A 24,730-nucleotide genomic window follows, 5' to 3' on the forward strand; every position below is an offset into this window, starting at 1 on the left:
ATTTTTTGTTTCATTTCGACTGGCTATATGTCATTTCACTATTTAGCTTTATGAAGAATAAAGAGGTAAAAAATTTGAATATTCCTCTTCACTCTGCAGCGCTAAACACAATTCAACAGTTTCTGATAGCATCAACTAAAACATATCACAATTAAGAGTGCCTAATAGATTTAAAGGCAAAACGTTTACGCAAAAAGAGCTTGAAACGTCTCCTGCTTTGGTTTGCTTGAGAAGCAGGAAGACTGTCGAGGTTTCTATAGCAGGTTGACACACTTATGGAAAAAAAGGAGGAATGAATAGAGATGGAGCAGATCACTGCAAATTTACTTTTCTGTTCTTGATGACGGTGGGAAGAAACAGCCAGAACACCGGAGTCAAATTACATAGACATATATTTATATGCATATGAATAAAAATACATATACATATTGTACAATATCTCAGCAGAGCGTGAAAACAGCTCCGTCAGCCCGGAAACCAAAGAAAGCCTCTTTAAATAAGTGCAAAATGTTAATGAGACAAAGAACTGTAAAGCATATATAAAGTTGTTGTTTTTCTTTTTTGCCTAATCTTTCTTTCACATTTTGCTTTTTTTCCCCCTGTTAAAATCACACAGAGCAGACACAGAGATAACTTGTGCAAAGACCCATTTATATATATATTTATATATAAATTTATATCTATGTACATGTTTGTCACAAGTAGTAGCTGGTGCCGTTAGCTTGACTTTCGGTTTTGTTTTACTGCTCAAAGAGAAAAAAAAATAAAAAGGGTGGGGGGGCCTCTGCATCCTGAGAAATTAAAACAACAGCTTCATACGACCTAAAAGAACCACGGAGAGCATTTCTTTAAAAAAAATAATAAAAACGACCAAAAGCAAAACACTTCCTCTCAGCTGGAATGAGAAGAAACGGATAAATAAACAGGAAATGGGCTTTTGTCCAATCCGAAGCAAGGCTTTCTCAGTTCCTTCTGGGAAGAGAAGCGGCGTCTCGCTCTCTCAACCTTTTCCCGCCCCCTCCAAGCTGAGCACACGATACAACAACTGCAGATATACATTACAAAACACCATCGATCAATGACATAAAAAGGAGTCGGTGCTGAATCTCAAGAGAAGAAAACATGAAAGTGAGAGAAGCCTTAACCTGTTTTTTTTTCTTCTTCTTTTCTTTCCTTCATTTACAACGCTGTCCACACGTCACGGTGGCTGAGACTGAAAGTGAGCAGGTTTCTACCGATAAATAAGAGATTTTTTTTATTTTTATTCTTTTGCATCAATTATCTCAGGCAACTGAAGCAACGTAAAAAAAAAAAAAATGTAAAAAAAAAAAAAATAACGAGAACAGATGCTGCGAAGGAAAAGGATCGAGTGAAAGACAATCTGCGAAGGAGCGCGGCGGTTTTTACATGAGAAGCGGGCCCTCCTGACCTCTCAGCTCCGTTTCACTGCTCAATATTTGATGCAGGAGCGTGTGAATTATGGATGGTGCTTATGGAAAATAATACAGCGTTCGACAAGAGCACAGGTGTACTGCTGCAAAAAGCCCAGAGTGGGTGTTTTTTTTTTGTTGTTTTTTTTTTCCCTTTTCTTTTTGCAGAAATCATCAGCTACAAACCGCTGCTACACGGGCGCCAAAAGGCCCCGCGAGCCGACACACCGAGGTCAGGTCCTCTCCACGCGCTCCCCGTGGAAATTTATCGGAAAAACCAGCCCTGCCTTCACTCGTAAGTGTTTTACAAATTGATGTCACGGCAGTACCTTTCTCTGCTGTATGATGATTTTTTTTTTTTTTTTTGCTTTTCCTTTTCTATGCTGCAGAAACACCTCAGACTGAGAGAAAAATAGTAACAAAGAAAATAAAAAAAATAAATAAACCACACACACAACAGGAGGACGGAAAACATTCAAAAGGAAAAAGTGATGACAAGCAGGAGCGAAGAGGGGAATGAAAACTCAAACGACACGCGCAAATTGAGGGCAAACTGTTGCAAATTGCGGGTTCTCGAGAGGTGATTTGGACAAGAAGGAAACCTGGATGAATTGCTTCTCGTGAGAAAGAAAAACAACGCAAAACAGGTGGTCCCTTCCATTTTCCCTCGGCTCCCCGCACCCTCAATGAATGTCATTTTCACCAGCCCAAACGCACGGAGGTCAGCTTAGCTTCAAATCATTCAATTATAAAAAAAAAAAAAAGTGTAGCCAATTATAAAACCAACCGAGGGACTGCGATAATGAAAATCGACTTTTCTAAGACTAAGCCGCCGCGAAATGCCAACCAGAGAAAAAAAACATTAGATTTTTTTCTCTCTTTTTGCCTTCGATAAATGGCTTCTTCTTCTTCTTCTTTTTTTTTTTTTTATAAAAACAAAAACAAACATAAAAGCTGAAGGATGAAGCAACAGCTGGCGATGTGAAAAGAAAACCAAACCATAAAGTGCTTTCAATGAAGAGCAATCAGAAGGAAGGGCCAAGGTGAAGCATGATGGGAGGTGGAAAACAAGAGCAGGGTCAAAGTGAAACTCACTGTAATGATGTTTGTGTAATGCAGAGAAACGCTTCTCTGCTAGGCATGGGCCAGTCGGCACTCTCAGGGCTCACCAAGACGCTCACAAGTTTCCACGTAGATCTTTAAAAAAGTTTAAGCTATCGGCGTAAAACGCAAAACGTTCAGATCATACTGCCGTCTAGATGAGATGATAGGAGAAAAGTAGCTTTGTTCTCTGGCTGCATGGCGCATTTAGTGTCCTGCCCCTCCCTCACCTGCTGCTGCACAATGTCCTCATAACACGGAAACTGAAAAAGTCCCGCTTTTTGTTACTATTAAGGTTCGAAGGTCGGAAAAGTACAAGTTGACAACGAGCAGCAAGCTCGCTAAACTGCAGTCCAACAAAATAACACTGATTAACTAAACAGGCATATTTTCTGTAGCTGTTCCATCGAATATATAATTTCACAAACTGTATTTGTGAAAATAAAATTGCTTGATGGAAACACGTCGAAAACATGTTTTTCGATTAAAAGTTTTTGCCTCAGGATGAAGAAACTTTTTCGCCTGCATCGAAATGAGCGTATTTCGCAAAACTGCAAAACTGAAACACTTTTTCCACATCGTGAGTCATGTGATCAACAAGATGCTACTGCTGGCGGAAATGACAAAGAAAACGACAGGAAGTGCTGGGAAGATGATGTCATTAACTTTTTTTAATGACTTATCGCATGAGCAAATTCATTCACACATGGTTTTAATTGAATTTCTTATTTAAATCGTAAAATTGCGTTTCTTGACATTAGCGAAACATCGACAAAGTTTTGCGCACGTTTGTAATGGCAACACAGCTACTCCTGCTTTGTGACGATCACAATAAAAATGTTTCGTCAACAGTATCTGATCCTTTCATCCAGCTTTCTAAAGAATAACGTTGCATAAAACATCCTTTCAAAGTAAAGTCAGGACTATTCCTTTAATCACTGCATTATTTTCCTTTGGTTACCAGCAGACAAGAAATAAACATGAATTTAGCTGAAAACCTAAATTAAGCCACTGAAGAAGACTTGTAAGTTTGCTATTTTTACCATTGCTAACTGAGCTTTTTTTTCAAAAACAGCTCATTTTTCATCTACAGATAAATCTGGAGACGTTTTCCAGTGTTACAGGACATTGTGACAACAGTAAAAGACTCTTTTGCTCTTACTACTATTAATGAGTTCTCCTGTCACAAATCACTCACGGGCAGCCCAGTCCTCACGTAGAAGTCCCAGCTGTAAACAAACTCCTGTAAAAATCAGATCTGATTTTACATTTTAAAAACGATTAGGGTTGTTATGTTCTAGGATCTGGAATGATTCATCACTACATGAACAAACCGGACCACATTTTCCAAACCAAAACCAAAACTCGCCTCAAAAAACGGCCGAAGGCGCAATTAATCTCGTCTGTGATTTAAAACCATATAACGGCAGAAATATTCAGTGTTTTCACCTCCAGCCTCTGTTGGTACGGATTGATGCGCTGTTATACATAATCAGACTTTAGGTCAACATGTTTTAATACATATTTGCTCAGACGTAGCCTGGTAGATAACTGGAAGGTGAATAAAGAGCAGAATAGGAAAACTGTTCTTGGCAATAAATATTTGAAAACATTTCAAAGGTTTCTGTATTTTTGTGAATAACACAAAAATAAATGCAAGAAATCACATTATTATGACTGCTTTGATCAGATTACTTTAGCAACAGCAGGAATAATTATTTTTTCCTGCTTTGAAGAATGTACGTTTTTTTTTGTTTTTTTTTTACATTTTAGTGTGTACAACATTTTCACTCAAACCGTGAGAATCTCCTATCGGCCCATGCCCAATCTTAAATATTCCACGAACATTTTCAGATGATGGATTTTAAAAAATGAACAAAAAAACAACGACACAAACTTGCCGCTTTACAAAAAGCAAAACACACGGCAGTCTAAACGTGCTAACTTTGGACTCGGCATTCTCTCATTCAAGCAAATATGTTTGTTGGGGATGAATTTTCGGTGGAGCAACATGTTGATTCATCGCCTGCGGCTTCAGCTCGAGCCCTGAAAAGGAGGCCGGAGCGAAAACCTCCAGATTGATTCTCCTTAAATAGATTATTTTTCTTTCTGTGAGCTCTCTCCGAGTTTGACTGAGAAGCTGTGAGACACGCGAATCAACCTGAATCTGGGTTCAGAGGTCGTCTCTTTCTCTTTCTCTCTCTCCCTCGTTCTATCTTGGGGCTGCGACCTCGATAAACGAAATGTCGGCCAGCTCTGCAGCTTCATCTTTCCGCCATCTTCCTCACACCTGTGCTCGTCTTCACTTCCTTTCATGTTAAACTGTCAGCCCTGGATATGTACTGTAAGTTTGCACCATTCGTCTGGATCCTAGCATTTACACAAACACAATCAAAATAAAATAATAATAACTAAAAGAAAAAGAACGATTTTACAAAAACTACATCTGGACACCAAACAGACTGATATTAAGAAGCTACAATTATTTTTGTGTGTGTGTGTGTGTGTGTGTGTTTCTTTTCTACGGTGATAGCACGTTAACTAAAAGTCAAACACGACCACTTGAACAGGTACTGTAAGATGTAGTTACTGCTCATCTCGTCCAGACACTGAGCTCAGCTGAAGCGAAAACCGGGCCTCGCCACAGAACCTGGAACCGGAACTCAACGCCTCTCCTGTTGCAGGTTCTCTGCTGCAAACGGCTTCAAATTATTCATGTCAAGTATGTTGGTTTGTTTTTCTTCCTGAACAGCAAAAAGACCCATAAAGAGAGAGAGAGGGGGGGTGGAAAAATATCACACTCACAAACTCACTGGACAAAAAGTGACTTAAAACTACTGTAGAGAGAGTGATGATAAAAACATCTGTCTGCAACATACACACAGCAATTCTCCAACAAAAAAAAACAAAAACAAAGTTCTAACACTTTTCACCAAGTCTTTTCCTCTTTTTTTTTTTTTTTTGTCCTTGTACATGACGCTGCCAGAAAGCGACCCGGTCACTGCCGGTCACAGGTTTTCTTTGCCTGGCTGGCAGGACGAGGCTCCTGGAGTCACGTCCCACACGCCTTAGGTCCGCTTAGGAAACCGTTTTCTTCACACCTAGATCCGCCTCCTTCCTGTCCAGCCGCATGTACGGCTCGAAGGCTGACGACCCACAGCCGTAGGTGGACGTCAGTTCGTGATGGGCCCCCCCCAGCAGGGGCATGGAGAAGCAGAGGGAGTGCGGGGGCGGGACCCCGAGCCGCGGCGAAGACGGCGTGCCGCCCAGAGACGGCAGCGAGAGCCCGAACGTCCCGCCGGGTAGGGAGCTGGGCGAGGTGCTGCTGCTGATCCCCGGGGAGGTGGAGGAGCCGCCGCCGGGGCTGCCCAGCAGGGAGCCGTTCGTGGGGTGAGCTGGGGGCCCCAGGAGGGAGTTTGGGGGCGGGGCGGGCCCCGACAGAAGGCGGCCCTGCTCCAGGAGGCGCAGGATGTTGCAGGTGGCCAGAGACTCTGACGTGGAGGAGGAGCGCTTGTCTGAGTCCTTGGTGGTGTCCTTCTTCTGCTTGGTCCGACGGTTCTGGAACCAGACCTTCACCTGCAACGGCACAACACGCGATGTCAGCGGAGGACTGGGGAATAAACCAGAGCAAAGCCTCGCAGAGAGAAACCACACATCCAACAATACGCTGGGTTTGCTTTTATTTTGGGGCTTCAGGGGTTTTTTGGCTTCAGAATTTAAATGCACAATGCCTTCATGCATCTTGGGAAATTTACACCAATAACTTTGTGGACTTAAAGTTTTATCGCAATATTTTGTGGTATTATTGTGATAACAATGAAAGTGATGATAAGAGCTATTTATTACTTCTTTTTTAAGGAACTGTTTGGCTGTAACTGCATGGCACAAATATTGCTCTTCAAAAACATCTGCATTTATTTAGGACACATAAAGCAGTATGATTTAGAGCAGAGGTCCCCAAAGTCGGTCCTTGAGGGCCGGCATCCTGCATGTTGTAGTTCTCTCCCTGGTTTAACACACCTGGATCCAATGATGGCTCGTTAGAAGGCCTAAGAAGAACATTGACTTGCTGAAAAGGTTGTTGGTGCCACCAGGGAGAGAACTAAAATGTGCTGATTTATAGCATTAAACTGCACAAAGTGACTGCATTTAATCATATTTTCAAATTTACTGTTGGCTATTGACGCTTTCATTAAACCAACAGTGGAGAAACTAGTAAAAATAAAAGTAACAATGTGGACAGTTTTTTTTTTTTAAAGCAGAGAACGATAAATCAAATGATCACGATAAGAAACATATCACGATGAATGCACACCAATACCAAAGATCTCCATTTGATAGAAATACATTTTTAAAAAACGCAACACAAAACCAAAGACGTCTATGTCCTGATGCACCACCACCATCACCAGCAGTATGTGGCTTCAAAGCTCAGTGAACTCCACCTGTCCTCGTCCTTCATGTTTAATTGATGGAGCCCAGCGTAGGTTTATAGCATGTGGACGACTTGCAGAGTGTGTGTTGAAGAGTGGAGGGCACCGTCGGGTCACGGGAGGTCGCTGGACGAAGAGCCCAAACCCTCGGTGGCTTGAGAGGAATCACACGCATGAATAATGTATCCACTGCTGACCAAGATACAGCAAACTCTGTGTTCCCTGCAGACTTTGTACCAGTCGTTCTCATATGTATTTAATAAAATACTTCATATTACTGCTGAAAGCACTTTAGCTTCTAAGGACTCAAATTGTGTTATGCAACTTACAGAGAGAAACTAGAGCGCAAAGTACGGAAGCCATTTTTCTACTCATCCTCATCTGTAAAGATGTTTGTTTTTCTCTTTAGAAAATTTACAGTAACAGTGAAAAAATCTCTTAGTATTGTCAGCACTTCTAAAGCTTCCTATGATAATAATCTCATCTATAAGTACCAAGTTTAAAAAATATGATGGCAATTTGGAAACAATAGTACAACAGAAGAACTTTATCAATCATTTTTTGTTTGTGTCACAAAATCAAACAAAAAAGAAAATAAGAAATAACTTTAAAATCCATCCATCCATTTCCTAACACCTTTGTCCCCAGTGGGGTCAGGAGGTGCTGGTGTCTATCTCCAGCTAACGGTCCCGGCGAGAGGCGGGGTCACCCTGGACAGGTCGCCAGTCTGTCGCCACTTTAAAATCACACATAGTCATTTATTGATACTTTATAATTAGTTGAAGGATACAGAGTAAATAAATATACCTTTCAGTAGCTGATATTTCCAAGTTGCTGGAAGTCAGATTCCCATACAGTTAAACTGAAAGATGGTCACTAACCTTTAGATGAAACGTAAATTTTTGCACTTTCGACTATTCAAATCCTTCACAAGCACAGTTTTATAGAACTTCCTTTTGTACAAAATTTTGAAAAGAGTTTGCAAAGAAATATGCTGAGAAACCCATCTATTATGCAGCTTGTTATTTTTTTGGAAAATGATCAACATTTAAAAGAAAAGAAATACAATGGGCTACACTGTGCTAACAGTGCTCCAAGTAATTTAACAGCAGTAGCTAACAGTTGATACGCTACATAATCAAGCTAACGGTAGCTAGCTTGATTATGTAGTGTATCAACTAGTAAATCCAACTTGTTTTTAGCAATATCAAGTTGGATTTGATGTAATTCCCAGATCCAAGTTTCCTACTTTAGACGTATAAGGCACACAATAAAAGGAGGTCAATAGCATTTCTTCCTGGTTTATTGTTTAAATATTAACCCAGTTAACTTGTATTTATCTTTCAACAATTGCTAGAGCTTTCTTTGAGTATAACCAAAGCCAGCCTGAGTACACTTAATGTAGTTAGCTAGACCCAGTGCAAATGCTAAGTTAGCATCATTAGCAGCTAACGGCTACAATAATTGGTCAAAAATAGTTTGTATCTTGTCTTCCTCTAGTTTCTTTCTCTACAGAGTATCTGTTTTCTTTAATATTGACATATGTCAACACAAAGCAGGAAGTACTCCCACAATCGCTTCAAAATAAGAGTCTCAACTTTAGCACAGAGCTGACTTCCCTACTCACTGTCTTATAATCTCAGTTTTAAATTTTGATAGACAGGTAGCTACTATTAGGTTAGATGTAAGGATTAAAAACAAAAACAAGATTGTGTACGAGTAAGATCGTAACCTCCAAGTTTTACCAGCGCCTGTACAGAATTAGATCACTCAGAGGGATGAAGCAGGAGAGACAATCTGCTGTAATTAGTAGCTATGCTGGCTAAAAGGATTGGAGCTTTGGATTAAAGTCGGTGGGTTTAGATGGTACAACTGATCCAATCTAACAAGTGCAACAGTGCCTCACAACTCATTTTATTGCTTTAAATTTCCTCCGATGTATAATTTTTTTCTCGGACAACCAGTCGCTTCCCATCTTTGGACCTTTATTTCTTGCAGTATTGGAACCAGCTGGTCAGTAAACTGCCGAAGGACAAAGTTAGAGATCGATGGTGTGGTTGGTAATCAAGCTGGCAGGTGTAAACTATCGTATCACCGCACCGCGAAGGCAGGCTCAGCAGAAAGTTAGGTCAAGTGAGCTCATGGGTTTGACTACAGACCTCGGCGCAAATAATGGGATCGGAGAAGATCCCACAGCTCAGGGGAAGAGTACCAGAAACAGTGGGTCTTACTGCACAGCCCGGAGAGAAACAGAGGAGAAAGGAGGCACCCAAGGTGGGACAAAACCTCTTCTCATGCTGGGTATCTTTTTTTTTATCTCCTACATTTGCATCTTTAGATCTTAAAGTGAATTCCACTCATGTGTCAACTCTTTCCAGAACACCCACATCCCATAAAAGGCTTTGACAGCAGATAAAACTCTCAGCCAATCCCTTTCCTTTATCCCTGCGTGGAGGGCGTGGCTCAGACCTCTGCTCACATTGCAGCCCTCCTGCCTCTTACCAAAGGAGGGGGAAAAAAAGATCAGGGGGAATAAAAAAAAAAAAAGCTTGATGGTGTTTTACAGGGATTTTATTACACGGATGGAAATGATGAGCAGAAAAGAAAGCAATACTGCGTTTGGTACAACTACACTATTACATATAAATCCCAGTTAATGGGATCCAGAGTTCAGAGCTGGGGCAGAGATTACCGAGGGAGATCTGGATCTGGCGTGACCTGCGTTTGCCCCTGGCTTCACCCTCTGGCCTTCTCCGCTTGCACTACGGCGAGGGCGCCAACCAACGGCGAGCGCGGCGGGGACACCCGAGGGCGCAACGTGCTAAAATAAACATTACGCCAAGTTAAATCTACTGACAGTTTTTTTTGTTTGTTTGTTTTTGCCAAAGATCTGCATTGTTATGTTTTTAGGTCATATATATGTTGCTTGGATGAAACAGCGGGGTGTGGTTTCCTGTATTTTTTGGGATTCGGGAGCCGTCTCTTTGGGAGCAGGTGCAATGAGGAAACAGCTGCATTTTTAAGGATTAACCTAAATCTGTATTTAGCCATTAGACAAACCCCTGCTGCTCCCAAATAAAAAAGACCTAAATCTTTATAAGGGTTCCCCTAAATGTATTGCTTTACTTTAAAAACAAAACAAACAAAAAAAAAACTAGGAATAGGTACCATCTGCGCAAAACATTAGCTGTGTTAGTGCAACGTATGCCACTACAATCTCCTTTTGACAGACAGAGGAAGAAACAAAATGGAGAAAAAAAAACATTAAAGCATTAAATGATAGGGACCAGATTAGGCATGTTTGATTTTACCACAACAAACTATTGCAATAATAATTCTGGATAATATTGGTTGTAACTCAAACCCTGTTTTTCACTGGCCTCTGTCTTTTTTTTGTCCTACATGAGCTGACGCTACGCCAAAATCTGCTGAATGATAAATCGTCCGAGAAGTTATCGTGATAAACAATAATATTGTTGTTTTTTTAGACCATTTTCAGGTAATATAATAGCAACGGCATAATAATGCGAGAGCACATTCTCAAAGATCAATAAATGTTTAATTCTAATGAAGATTTAACATTTGGCGTATAAGGGATTTTAAATATTCAAAATAAATAAACAAATCAATAAATAAAATGTGTTATGAAGTTTCTGTACAGAAAATTGTCCCTCAAAAATGCGCTGGTTGAGACCAACCCACCAGACTGGAGACTTCTGTCACCCAGTTTTTTGGTAGAAAGAGAAAAACAATAAATCGTGCAAATGGAAATCAAATGATTTATCATGCGATTAATCGATTCATTGCTCATTGCGACAGGCCCAGATTTTCAAAATGCAACCAAATATTGCATCTGACATTATGGATAAAACATTTTACCTGCTGACGTTGCAATAACTTTTGAAGTTCAACCTGTGAACCAGATGCAGGTTTTGTGGAGGCAGCATACGGCACATTCAAGTTCATGGGACGAAGGACGTATTTACGCGCCGGCCAGTTGAGCCAGTTGTGAACTCATTGGTAAACTGGGCCAGAGGTAGAAAGGTTAAGCCAGATCAAGACCAAGACTGCAGATCAAGTGGCCATTTGATAACTCACCTATAAACCCTGCTTAGCCCTGGAAAAACACAGAACCGAACCAGAGACAAGCAGCGGGGAAAACAATGGGACAGGGAAAACGTTTCCCCTCCCAGCGCCTCGTCGTAAAGCGGCGCTGATGGAAAATATTATTAACTGAAGGATCCGAGTGTTAAAAAACCCTACGGTGAAATAAAGCGCTCTGTCGGTGCGGGCTTTGATGAGGACGCCGGGTGACTCTTTCACACTTTTAATGACCCCTGCAGCAGCTCGTTGCTCTCGCCGTGACCCCGCTCAGGCCCGCTGATCCCAGCCATGTGACGGGCATGCGCAATGAAAAACGCTTTTTCCAAGAACACCGTACCAGGCACAACAAGAGCTTTGGAACAGGACGTGCCCAACCGGAGGACACAGATATCAGGGAAGGGAAACAAAAAAAGGGTTCTTGGTCCTCATTAATGAGATCAGGAACAGTTAAAGACCTTTTTATAAATTGGTGAGGAGTTGTCCATCTCTACTGCTGCTGCTCTGGATCAGGGTGCAAATGTTTCACCGCCTGGCCTTTGACAATATCTTACAGTGTAAGACACCACTAAACGTTTTGTATTTTGTGATGGTGAAGCAACACATTGCTGTAAATTTTATGCCATGGACATTGTGCACAGGGCAGTGCGTGATGAAAAAGAATTAAAAATTTGATTTTGAAGTGTTTCACATTAAAATCTGAAAAAATTTAAGTACTGTAAATTTGCATTACGGTAAAGCAAATTTTATTTCCAGCTGTTTTTGTCTGACAATCCTCAATAAAATCAAGAGCACAAAAAGGAAAAAAGGTGGCACAACTGAAAATCTATCAAAACATGGCCTCTCATCAAAACTCACAAACTAGGCCGAGGAAAGCATTAATCAGAGAGAGAGAGGACAACTTGTTTTGTTTTTTGTTCCTTTTTTTGCCCTTTATGTCCCAAGTTTAAAATCTCTGACTGGATATTTTTCCTTATTTTAATTGTAAGCAGTTCTTTAAATGTCCTGTGAGTAAATATATTTTTGCCCAGTTATCCACAACAACTGGAGCTTTCAATATACAGTACAGACCAAAAGTTTGGACACACTTTCTCATTGAATTCAATGAGAAGGTGTGTCCAAACTTTTGGTCTGTACTGTACACAAACACAAGTTCAGCAAGTTATTTTCACAATTTAGCATCTATTAAAAGAGCGCCCCTCAGATTAATTTCACTTCCTGTTACGGCGGGGATGAAATTACCGTAAGAACCCAATATTGGCCTGAAAGCGCAACGTCTCCCCTTTCAGAAACTGTAGGAATTTTTCAGATAGCACAAAGTGTGGCGGAATTACGGTACTGCAAATTTGCTCAGTTCAGTCTGGAAGGGTTAAACCTTATTTTAACAGTAAGTCCCTTGAGATAAAATCTCTTTTTGAATATATTTGTATATTTTGTATAAAATATACAAAACAATAATTGCTGCAGTCTATAAATCTACTAGAAAATAACCAGAAGAAGAAAACCACCGTTGAAAGAAAGACGTATGAGAACCCGTGGAAGAAGATGCTCTGGTAGGACACGAGCAAGGCTGAAGTTTTTGCCTTGGACTATCGCCCCCTCATGAACAAGACGGATGGAGCCAAGCGCATAAAAGCCTGAAAGAAGAGGCTGAAAACGACGTGGGGGTGGGACGGAGGTTCACCTCCTACCTGGACAACGACCCTAAACATTCAGCCAGAGGTTTAGATCAGAGCATACGGTCACAGTCCTGAACTAAATCCATATACTGCGTGACTTGAAAATAACTCTCCATCAGTCCAGTTTGACTGACTTTGAACTATTTGATCACATAAAATCCTACTGAACTGGGCGCGCCGTGGTGGCGTGGCGGTTGGCGCGGCCCGTATTTGGAGGCCTTGGGTCCTCGACGCGGCCGTCGCGAGTTCGACTCCCGGACCCGGCGACATTTGCCGCATGTCTTCCCCCCTCTCCTTCCCTGTTTCCTGTCAGCCTACTTTCGTGGGAGGGACACTGGAGCCCACAAAAAGACCCCCTGGAGGGGTACAAAAAAAAAATCCTACTGAACTACATCAAAGTTTGTGGTTTTAATGTAAAAAAGTTCAAGCGGTGTGAAAACTGCAAGGAGATGCAATCAATGGAAATATGGCACTGGATTGAACGCACTTTAATCCGAAAACTACAATTTTACTGGATTAAATCAGCCTGGACTGAATCAAATTTAGATCTATAATCTTGGATATAAATCTGGTCTGTCTTGTAAAATTACTTGAGATAATACTTGGTGAAATTTGGCGCCGTATCAATGAAATTAAATTTAATTTGACTGAACGCTGTTCATGTACCTTCTACCTTTGCAATATTTTCTTCCTCCCTGACTGCGTTGTGAAGCGACTTGGATCATTAGTTAACTCACAGTTTGTGTCTTGGAGTTTAAATCGGGATTAAAATCTCATCATATTGGAGTGTATTTGGGATTTCTGCCATTGTTGGGCCAAATTTGTTGCAGCCCATCATAATATCAGAAAGGAATGACCGAGCGTTGTGTGATCTTGTTTGTGGAATCTTGGAATGTGAATCTACGGCATTACATCAGCGCTGTGATTACAAAGCTGCGCTCCGCTGGCTTTGACGTCAGCTGCTTGTGAGGTTCGCCGTCACCTCGCCGCTGCTTCCTGTAAACACGTCTGTCTTTGACGGACATCAACGTTCCTCTTTCCTGAGCTGATGCGTATTTGTTTTCTCCAGCCTGACGTCAACTTAAAATAATGTGTACATATATATATTTTTACTATGTCATCGCTGTCGCCGGCGTCATCGCGCTCTCACTGACCTCCAGACCTCAGAGCTGCTCCGGTCATGGTTCAACTGGGGGTTAACCCCGTCTTACTGAATGGCTGGTAGATATGGCTGACTAATCCTCCTTAGTGCAAAAGCACTTGGGAGTGTTATGAAGCCCATCTCTCTCTCTCTCTCCGTTTCACTCTCTCTCTTTTTTCATCCCTCTTTCCTCGTCTTTCTGCTCCTCCCATATCCCACTCTCTGTGGATTGTCCACTCCCCACGTGGCTCAGGTCCCTCGGTGCCAGCCCGCTCATTTGCCAAAAACACAGTTAAGCGTCTGGATGCCGTCCAATGAGACTCGCTTTCACGTCGCCCTGCAGTCGTTTCCATTTCCAGGGAAAATGCAGGAAACGCAGCCCCACACGTCATCACTCCCCCAATCTCAGATTTTCATCTTTTTAGGAAATTTGTTTGACTCTGTGGGAAAAGTAAAAACAAAGAAGCGTCGAATAACAGCACGCTGTGTTCTTGTGTTTTAGATCTGAGAATGATTATTTGTGATTTCCTTCATAGTCGTGATGCTTCTGCGTTTATTTGTTTTACCAAAGGACTGGGATTCATTACAGACTCATTATGGAGGGGAAATTATTTTTAACGTTTTACTTCCGTCAAGTTCAAATATATTTTACCTCCACAAAGAGGCCCATTATTCTTCAAAACGGGAAAGACAGGAGGACATACCATTCAAAACCAGGACAAACCAGGCTGAGTGAAGGTCTACTCTCCCTCTAAACATGAAAGTTAAGAGAGGGGAAAGAGAGATTAAGAAATGTTGGAGAACTCAAGCAGAAAGTGGCATATTGAAGAAACCATAAAACTTAGTAAGTCATTTCTACCTGCTAACCAACTGTACCTTATGCCCTACCATCACAGATATCAAAAATGTGTAGTTTTTCAAACTACAACAACTCTGTGTGTTTTAAAATAAGAGACTGAGAATGAGCTTTTAGCAAAAAGCATTTCAGACAAAAAAAGAAGAATATCGTTGTGGCTGTTTCTGTTGAATTTCTGTAAATCGTACATTCTGTCGATGTAGTTTTTCTTTGGGCAGTTAAAATATACTTCAGTTAGCTTATAGCCAAAATCTGTCATCATTTTTTAAAATACATTTGGAATTGTTTAAATTACTTTGATAACTTTTAGACCCTCCCATTAATTTAAGTGAGAACCCACCGTGGGAGGATGTCCTTCTGTTTGGCAAATGTCCGGTGTGATGGTGGGATGTTTTTGTAAAATGATTTGTTTGGTTTTTTACCACTTTTTGAACTTGAAACGTCAGATTAAGTTAACTTTCGTTTTCAACTAAGTTGCAAGATGATTTTGGTAATTGCTTTGACTACGTTTTTGCAATAAATAAAGTATATGTATTTTTTCAAACAAGTGCGTGCAAGAATCAAATTACCAGTTGCCATCCACGGCCTTTATTGGAAATTGTTGGATTTGGAAATTAGAAGGCCGCAACAAATTAATATCTTGAATTAAAAAAATAATGTCGATTGTCTTTCAAAGGCCCCATTAGCTTACCTAAAAGCTTATGTAATTGCACTAAGCGATAATTTTTTTTCAAATAAAAAACTTTCTCTGTCATTATTTAGGTTTTAACAATTACATTGCACAAACTATTTATACTTCTGAGAAAACAAATCTTTAAAACTGTCTCCTAATTCTGACAAACTGCATATTTCCACTGGTATTCTGACAATTAATCTTTAGCTTCAAGTCTTTGAAGTTAGAAAATCATCTTTCATCTGGACTCCAAAATATTAATATTAGAAAAATATCAGTGAAATTAAAAGATTACTTCAAACTGAAATCAGCTAAAGGTATCAATACATTTGGGTCTAACTATTTCAATAAACACTGTGTATTTGCTCTAATTATGTAGATTATATACAAAAATGTAAAAAAAAAATTAAATAAAAAAAGTAAAAGGGTAGCTATGCCAGGCACAGAGCACAGGAATAAATTTCCAGACTTGAGAAAAAATTATTAATTTGATTGCTGTGCAACATGAGCCAAGATTAGATTGACTGAACAACGTCGAGTTCAAATTTCAGTCAAGCCTAAAGATTTCTGAGAGCTGCGGGAGAGTGATTATATTTAGCTGTGAGCTCCACGTCCAGAAAAGTAAACAACGTGGTTGCAGCCGCAGTCCGGTCAGATGGAGCTGAAAGGCCTGCACAGTCAAGCCTCCTCAATATTTCAAAATAAAATACTGTCTGCTGAGCTGACTGCAGAAATCATTAATCACCGCTAGATCACCTGAATTGTGTTTTGTAAATTCCTCTGCAGGTGTTTCCGTTCACTCACAACACATGAGGTCAGACTTTGGGGTGTACGTGGGGGTGGGCGTGTGTGTGTGTGTGTGTAAACCCCGTATCTAATTTTACTGATTCCTTATTTCCACATCAGAAGAAAGATTACACGTTGTTCCATATGCGTGGAAAATTACACCACCCTGGCTCCTTTAAGAGAGGCTGATGAAGCCAGGCGACTCAGTCATTAAGGACGGACTCGGCTACGACTTAATTGCTATTATGTTTTCTCTTGATTATCTAATCAACTGATTAGATAATCAGCGCCTCTGAGGTTTGTTTCTGACCATCATCGAGTCAGTCCAAAGTTCCTGTTTCCGCACACAATGCCGCACGGCGTCACGTCCAGCGACCAAACGCACAAAGGCACCGAGTGTCCCTCCGTCTCTCCGTCCGTCTGTCTGTCTGACACACTCCCTTCCTGTTTCTTTCTCCTCTCCAAGTGTCAGCGGACAGTCCCCGCTCTGTGCAGCCGCCTGCCCCCCACATCTGCGCGCCTTTGCACCGCTGTTGGGTCCCCTGTGCGCCAGACAAGTGGCCAGACATCGTCTGTCTGGGCTGACATGGTGGACAATGCTCACAATGAGGCCTTTCACACTTAGAAGACACATATCTCATCTTCCCTTGGGCGTCGTGCTGCAGAACACGGAGACGGCTGTGATACTGTGAATAAATCTTTGTAGCTAATAGTATATTGTATAAATGAAAGAATTATTTGTGATATTAATGTGTAAAAATTAATAAATCTTTGTAACTAATAAGTGAGTCCCTCAAAGCTATGAGTTCAACCTCCGGGAGGTTTGGATTTGGGTTTGCAGAGTTTATTCCACTTCCAGGCAAAGGTGGGCGGTATTTATACATACATATATATATATATATATATATATATATATATATATATATATATATATATATATATATATATATAAAGCTATTCCCTTTTTATTCCCTTTTTTATGTAACTGTAAAGCTGTGACTGAACAAATACTGCTCTTGAATAACATTTCCATTTGTAACACGTTTCCTTTGGACACCAGTCACATAAAAAAGTATCACTCAGCTGAAAACACTAACTGCATTTAATCATGCTTTCAATATTTTGTTGATGCTCTTACTGAACAAACAAGAGAGAAAATATTCAAGTTAACAAACTTGACAGTATGGACAAGTTTGGGCTGATTAATTGAAATGTATCGTTACAACAGTGAATCAAAATTCTTATCGTGATAAGACATTTATCACGATAAGTGATACGATAAATCAGTCGTTAGATAGATTAACTTTAATGTCATCATACCTACACGGCCAGGCAATCAAATTTAGCTGGCAGCAATGTTATTATTATCGCTGAAACATTTACTGGTTTTAACGCTTATGCTGATGAGATATCCAACTGATATTGATGTTTTACAATAAACTAACCACATAACAGAAACCGATATGCTGAGTAAATTAAACGTAGATGTATTTTGGACTTTTGAACTGGGAAAAGGGTGATTTTTCTGGAGACGTTTTAGATTTCACTACACGCAAAAGGAAACAGCACAAGAAGCCTTCTAGCAATCTAAAAATGTAGCGTTTAGTCTTCAGTATGATCTGGATTGTTTGTCCAATTTATTACTTTCTCAGATTTCTGTGACTACTTGAACTGTGAAAAAGGTTTGCTTTCACTTTGTAATGCAGTCCAATTAATATCCTGCTAAATTAGCGTCTAAATACAGCAGATTGTACTTAAACTCTAATTAATCCATGTAATAGTATTTATATGACTGGATTCACTCCTGTTCTACTACCATTGGCCTGTAAAGTCAGTTTTCACATATTTCTACCCCAATTGACAAAACTACCTTTAAGACCAACAACACTGACAAATCATTATAACCCTGTAACCCGCCCACCTGCTACAGATCCGGTTCTGTTCGCTACCAGGACAGATAAAAGGCTCTGACTAATCAGTTCTCCTAGAAATGCTGGGGCCGTTCTGAGAAAATCTTATGCAGCTCATGCGCAGATCATAGGAGGGTCTGTTAAATTTAGAGGGCTTATAAACCCTGAGGCTCGTAGCCTGGTGGTATTTTCTCAGAAAGGGTAAAGGCTCACAAAACGCAAAGGCCGGAGAAAATACCACAGCTTGTTCTTATGGTAGGACTGGAGGGAAATCTTCTAAATGATCCCTCCTTTTTAGGAAAGGAGATAAACTTCCTAATAGATCATATAAAAGTCAAATCAGATTTTTTGGGGGATGTATGTGAGTGATGGGGTTGATAATAACAGAGATTTTGTCTGGCTGACTTATTGTTTGTGATACCTGCAGTTGTGGCTAGAAAGGATAATTATATGGATGGACAACAAAAACATATCCTGGACAAAGTGGCTTCATGGATTTTAGCTTATACAGCTAGTTTTGTTTGGATAAGTGGATGTGGGCGTGTGGGGGCGTGTGTGTGTGTGTGTGTGTGTGTGTGGGCGTGGGCATGTGTGTGTGTTTTTTTAAAATAACTCTTCAACACAGCCAAAACCAGCTCACAAAGCTTTAGAGATGAGGCGGCGCCGACCTCGAGCTCTTTGGGCTGCAGAACACTGAGATTTCATTCCACAAAGGTCAAACGGCAGCGTTTTCATTTGTAAGCTTGTCCTAGAAAGGATTGCTGGCTCTGCGGCTCTTTTATTCGCACCGCCTCGCACACTGTTCACGGCTCTTAAGCGTTTTCTCATTTTGCCACGTTGGAACCATAAACTTTGGTGTACTCTGTTGGGATTTGATGTTCTGGTCCGACACAAAGTAATGCAAAGCTGTGACGTGGAAACGGATGAAATGAAATACGAGGTTTTCAAATGTTTTTCATCTGACATAAAAATTTCCCAGAGCCACATTTTCCAATGTTGGCTTGGCGGGGCTGGACAGAGAGCAATCCGAACATCAGTTTCCAGATCCTGCCACAGATTCTTTCTTGGATTTATGTCCAGACTTTGACTAGTCCAGTATAGCGCAGGAATTTGTTTTGTTCTAAACTCTTCCACCTGAAGCTCTGCCTGCCTGTGAAAATCCCTCCTTGTTTTCTGGTTTCAGCTTCAGACTCAAGTCTTCTGCAGCCTCCAAACAAATATATCCCCGCAGCATGACGCTGCCACCACCACATTTCACAAGAGACTCAAAGTCTCCCACTCGAGTTGCTGATCTCTGCAGAGCTACCACGACTCTCGATTAACTTTAAAACTTCTCCTGTTTTTACGTTCCTATAAATCACACAAAAAACAGTTTTAGCAAACGATGCTGTAAAAGATTTACATTTAAGATAAAGCAGTTATGTAAATGTTATTAAAAAAGAAAACTTTACCACAGACTGGGAAGCTTGGATAACCACATTCAGGTTCAGCTAAATGTTCCTTTGTCAGGCTTTTTTTGTTGGGTGATTTCAGTAGCTCTGTGAGCTAACAAAGGCTATCCACTGGCTGCATTTATATCCACTGGCTGCATTTATATCCACTGGCTGCATTTAAGACAAGTTTGACCTCACTGAGCGCCAGCGCAGCACAGACGTCTTCACAACAGCAGAAATGTGTCGGATGAAAGTCCCTCCTTGAAAGCCGTCAAAAGAGGAAAGAGAAACACAATCGTTCCCAGGTTTGCTCCGTCAGCTTTACATTAAACATTAAAGATGATTCAACGAGCGCGGCGGCTGCGGCTTTCTGCAGGATGAAGGCTGTTCAGACGTTCCCTCCGGCAGACAATTAATTCAATGGCTTTTCTCAGTTCAAACAGACCGAAGACCTGCAGGGTCGTCCAGCGGCATTCAGACCCCTTGAACTATTCCATATGTCGTGTTACAACCACAACTTTACTCAATTTCATTTGGATTTTTATGTGATAGACCAATATAAAGTGGTATATAAAAATGAACTGGATGGAAAATGATACATGTTTTTTTGTTTTTTTTAAAGCTTTAACAAGAAAAAGTGCGGCACGTTAATTGTGTCCCCTCCACAACTTGTTTAAACAGAACTTGTTCTGATTTTTTAAAGTTGTTTTTGTCTCACCACTCTGGCTGAAAGGCCTGATTTGTGGAGAGCACAACCGTTTGTTTTAATTTCCCACCTGAGTTGTGGCTCAACTGCAGCTCCTCTCTAACAGAACTCTTAGGTCTTCACAGGGTGTGTGCTGAAATTAGACTAAACTGGACTCTGTTGATTTAGTAATGCAACATTGATCAAAAGTAAAGTAAAAAAAAAAAAAAACAACAACAACAAAAACAGCACAAGAGTGGTGAAAACTTCTGCAAGGAACTGCATGAACATCAGGAAACCCAAAAAAACAAGTTTTTTCCTCAAAGTTGAGGAGCATTAAAAGTAAAGAACAGTATGTTTTAATTCACATCTTCCGAGGAAACTTTAAGAACCTCTTGAGATGACCCCGAAAAATACGACTTGACCCCCGCTACTCCTCTGAAGCTGCTGGAGACAGGCCTTCACAATAAGAGCAGCGATCTGGGCTCGTTTCTCAGGGAAACGGCAACGCGGTGACGGAGCTGCAGACTCTGTGGCTGTGTGTCCGCAGCTCCCCTCCTCCGCCCGACTGTGTTACCCTGGAGCGGGGAGCCACCTGCCGGGACGAAGGGAGAGCTCCGGGCTGGTGCCACATGACGCCGCGACGCAGGCTTTTACTCCCGCGTGCAGGCCGGGGCTTGCCCCACTTCCTGTGACCGCGCGGCACTAAGTCTTCACAATTAAAGTGGCGTGTTTAAAAATGAATTTAAAAACAAAGAAATCACTGTTTTTTTCCAGACCGAAGCTGGAGTTATAATGCTGATCTGAAACGATATTAATGAGCTGCCGTTCTGTAGAAAAATTATCAAAAGTTGACACAAAAAAAATAAATCATTTTAATTAAGGAATAAATGCAACCTCGAAGCTAAAAATGCCTCAAAAGAAAAAAAAAAAGTTTATTTCTAGTAACTCTGGAATAAGAGAGAAAAATAATGTAGTAAAAAGAATAATATAAAGACTTGAATGATTAAGTTCTAACGACCAAAAGGCCTTCTGTTAATTCTTGTTTCACAAATATTCACATAAAATATATATTTCTTGAATAAAGTTATGTCAACATTTGAAAAATTTATAGAGAGAGATTTTTTTCTGTTGTTGTTGTTGTTGTTTCGTAGAAAACTTTTTTTCTCTACTTGCGCCAGGTCGCCGCTTTATGACCACACACACACACACACACACACACATACTTTAAAACAGAAACGTTTCCAAACGCCAGCTTTTACTTTGAAAATAACAAAACTGCTACGATTAATAAAATATAAAGGAAAATACGAGAAGTAATCGAAAGTTTAATACGTTATGGAATGTAAGATTGAGTGTAATTTTTTAAGTTTTGACAGATTTTTTTTTGGTCTGCATTCTGTCATTTATCTGTCTTTTTTTAATCCTGCATTGATTTGCGGTGAGTCACTTTTTGATATGTGGAAAAATATTTGCAAAATTTGCTTACGTTTTTACTTGCTTTTATAAATAAAGTATTTTTGCTCGTTTAGAATTGAACTGGTGCTGAATGTGTTCTGGTTCGCTTCTTAATGCAGTGCAAAATGCGCAAAAGCTACAAAAATGACGCACAGGACGCGGCCTGGGGTTGCGATATTCAGAGAAGTCACGTGGATTCGCGCGTCTTTAAAAAAAATATCTTATTTTTTCTGTCAGTTTTTTTTATTTTTATCTGCTATTCTGTTCGGGAATGTTTCTAAGTTTATTTCTAAAGCCTCAGTGCTGAAAACTGGATCAAAGCAACTAATTGATGTAAAATCAGAGGCAATAAAACTATTTTTATATTTAATTTTCTTTATTATGTTGGTGTTAAATAACAACGCATATTAGGTTTTAGTGTAAAAGAATAAACTTCATTTATATTAAGTTTTGCATAATTTTGGCTATTGGTGCCAAATGTGTCCCATTGAATATTTTGGGAGAACCTTAATTTTTTATTATTATTATTATTTGTTTAAATTGCTGAATATCTGTTGGCTATAGTGAGGATTGAAGTTAATGATGGCATTCATTACAACAACAAAAAATTGATACGTAATTGTTATAAATAGATATTAAACTGCTGAAATAAATGTTCTTGGAAAAGCATTTTTGTTTTCAAGCAACAGAGGAAGAATGTTAGATGAAGGAAAGGCCCGATGGTAACAAGATGCTCCAACTGCTTGGAAGGAAAACATGAAGGAACCAAGAAAACTAGAGAAGGTTTGCTCAACAGTGAATGTGAAGAGATTACACGAGACCTGCATCCAAAAATCCACAATAAAAGTTCAGAACATTTAAAAAATAAAGATCCAAAGTCAGAAGTCAGGTCAAAATTTCTCATTTAACCCTAAATGTGAATAAGTTATTCCAAAAAAAGAGTTAAAAAAAAACCTCAAAACTTGTAATTTGGTTTATAAAGAGGCATTAAAGTCATTCATTTTACATATTGAGTTATTTTTTGTTTGTTTTGTTTTTCATGCATTTGGAGCACAGTGATCACAGACTGCTGAGTCAGGAAAAGCAAGTCTATATTTAAAATATGGTTATTAATACATTAGATAGATAGATAGATAGATAGATAGATATATAGATAGATAGATAGATAGATAGATAGATAGATAGATAGATAGATAGATAGATAGATAGATAGATAGATAGATAGATAGATAGATAGATAGATAGATAGATGTGACTTTAAAAGCTCTTTCTTCCTCTTTTGCATGATTAGCCTTAAGCGGATGAACCATTTGCTTAAAAACCTTCCCAAACTGCGGTGCGTCATAATGAGAGAGCAGAAATGCTCTTGATGCCAACTAAAAGCCTTTTCCATCCTTCCTAAAAGGTGCTTCAAGGCAGGTAATAAATGTTATGGCGCACTGGTGCTTTTTAATGATTTAGAGTTTGTTCGCACTTGAAGGCCATTGGAGGCATTTTGGAGAAAGTTTCATTCATTCAGCCTTTTTCCTCCTCCTCCTCCTCTTCCTCCTCTTCTTCCTCCTCCTCCTCCTCCGCAGCAGGAAGCTGAGGCCTTCACATTAACACCCCCGGAGTCACCACTAATGAGGGCCTCAGCGGCTGCCCTAGGCTCCCACACACGCACGCACGCACACACACACACACACCCACACACACACACACACCTTCTTTCCATGCACGACAAAGTCTGTTGTTGTTGTTTCTGCATGTGACGGCGGTCTTACTGCCACAAGTGGTGGCGCGTGAAGTTCCTGCGTGCTTTTCAGCAGCAACAAGTCTTTTTTCTTTTTTTTCTTTTTTTTGTAACATGCTGATAGTAGAGTGAAGAATAAGAGGAAAGGCCTGGAACTCGCTGAAACTGAAATGAAACACATTTGAAGCCCTTTCCCTCTTCTGCTTCACTATATGTTGTTTGGCTTTGAAACGTCACATCAGCAGCTGTGTTCCTTCTGCAGCTGCGGCGCATTTTCATGAAACTGCTGTCGTTACCGACACCCTGGTCTAATGGGTGAAAGGCTCAGCAGTGGCTTCTGGCTTCTTCTAGTATAATTTGGCTCAAATGTTAACTTTTGAAAAAGACAACGTGACGAAAACTAAACTTTAGCTATAAAAATAACAGTTCAGCCCGTGATAACATGTCTCTCGTGATAATATAAGTTGTAAAATGTAACTCTAGAATGTGACTAACATTCAGCGAGGTTCTTGTTTGTGCCCCTTCCCAAGAAAACTGATTTAAAAATGTAACTTTTTAGCTTTTTTATTTTATTTTTTATATACATGTATTTATAGTTTTTGCCAACCCAAACGGGGCTTCAATGAATCTGTGATCAGAGTGGAATAGGTCAGTCCAGGTTTTGACCTCAGGAAGAGGGATATAAATTCACATACATGGTTTATGACGAAATTTAGTCCAGAAAACTGTTTAATTCAGAGCTGCTTTGGAAATTTGAGAAATATATATAAACGTTAGCTTTAAAAGCCACGTGCACGGATATATTTCCCTGCAGTACTTATACTGTACACAACGCAGATCCTCAGCCCTCTTTTAACCGAGTGAACTTGTCATTAAGGGGCAGAAAACCTTCTCAGGGTGCCTCTGATAAATGTCATCTTTATTTTTTTATATCTCAGAGCCATCCCCAAACACAGTGGCGCCCTAGGCAGAGAGCCACCTTAACTTAATAAATAGCTGCAATCTAAACTCATTAATGTGCCTCCTCTCCTTTCTTGAGTTTATACTCCTAATATGCATATCAGACTCTTGACAATTTTCTATTGCTGGCCATTTTGAATGCCCCCCATCCCTCTCTGTTGGCGCCGCTGCTTTTGGTCGATATTATGTTCAATTCAGTTTAATCATACGGTGTCAATTCAAAATAAATCTCATTTGAAAGCAACTTACAAGTCAAACAGGTCCAATTTGTATACATAAATGCACAATCAAGTCAATCCAGTCATGTTGTGCGGACAGATTCAAATTAAATCGCATACATGAAAGCTTCAGC

The 24,730-nt window shown here is 40.1% G+C and overlaps 1 protein-coding gene across 1 annotated transcript in view; it reads right to left on the bottom strand.

The window, feature by feature from the left end:
- Window positions 1–374: 374 nt before the first annotated feature.
- vax2 (ventral anterior homeobox 2) overlaps window positions 375–24,730 on the bottom strand; it is a 31,009-nt gene continuing 6,653 nt past the window's right edge. Inside the window, exon 3 of the mRNA XM_032584370.1 lies at window positions 375–6,107. Coding sequence (XP_032440261.1) covers window positions 5,610–6,107 — 498 coding nt within the window. The 3' untranslated portion in view covers window positions 375–5,609. The remainder of the gene's footprint in view (window positions 6,108–24,730) is intronic.

Source organism: Xiphophorus hellerii, chromosome 14 (genome assembly GCF_003331165.1).
Source record: "Xiphophorus hellerii strain 12219 chromosome 14, Xiphophorus_hellerii-4.1, whole genome shotgun sequence".
Taxonomy (NCBI): Eukaryota; Metazoa; Chordata; class Actinopteri; order Cyprinodontiformes; family Poeciliidae; genus Xiphophorus; species Xiphophorus hellerii.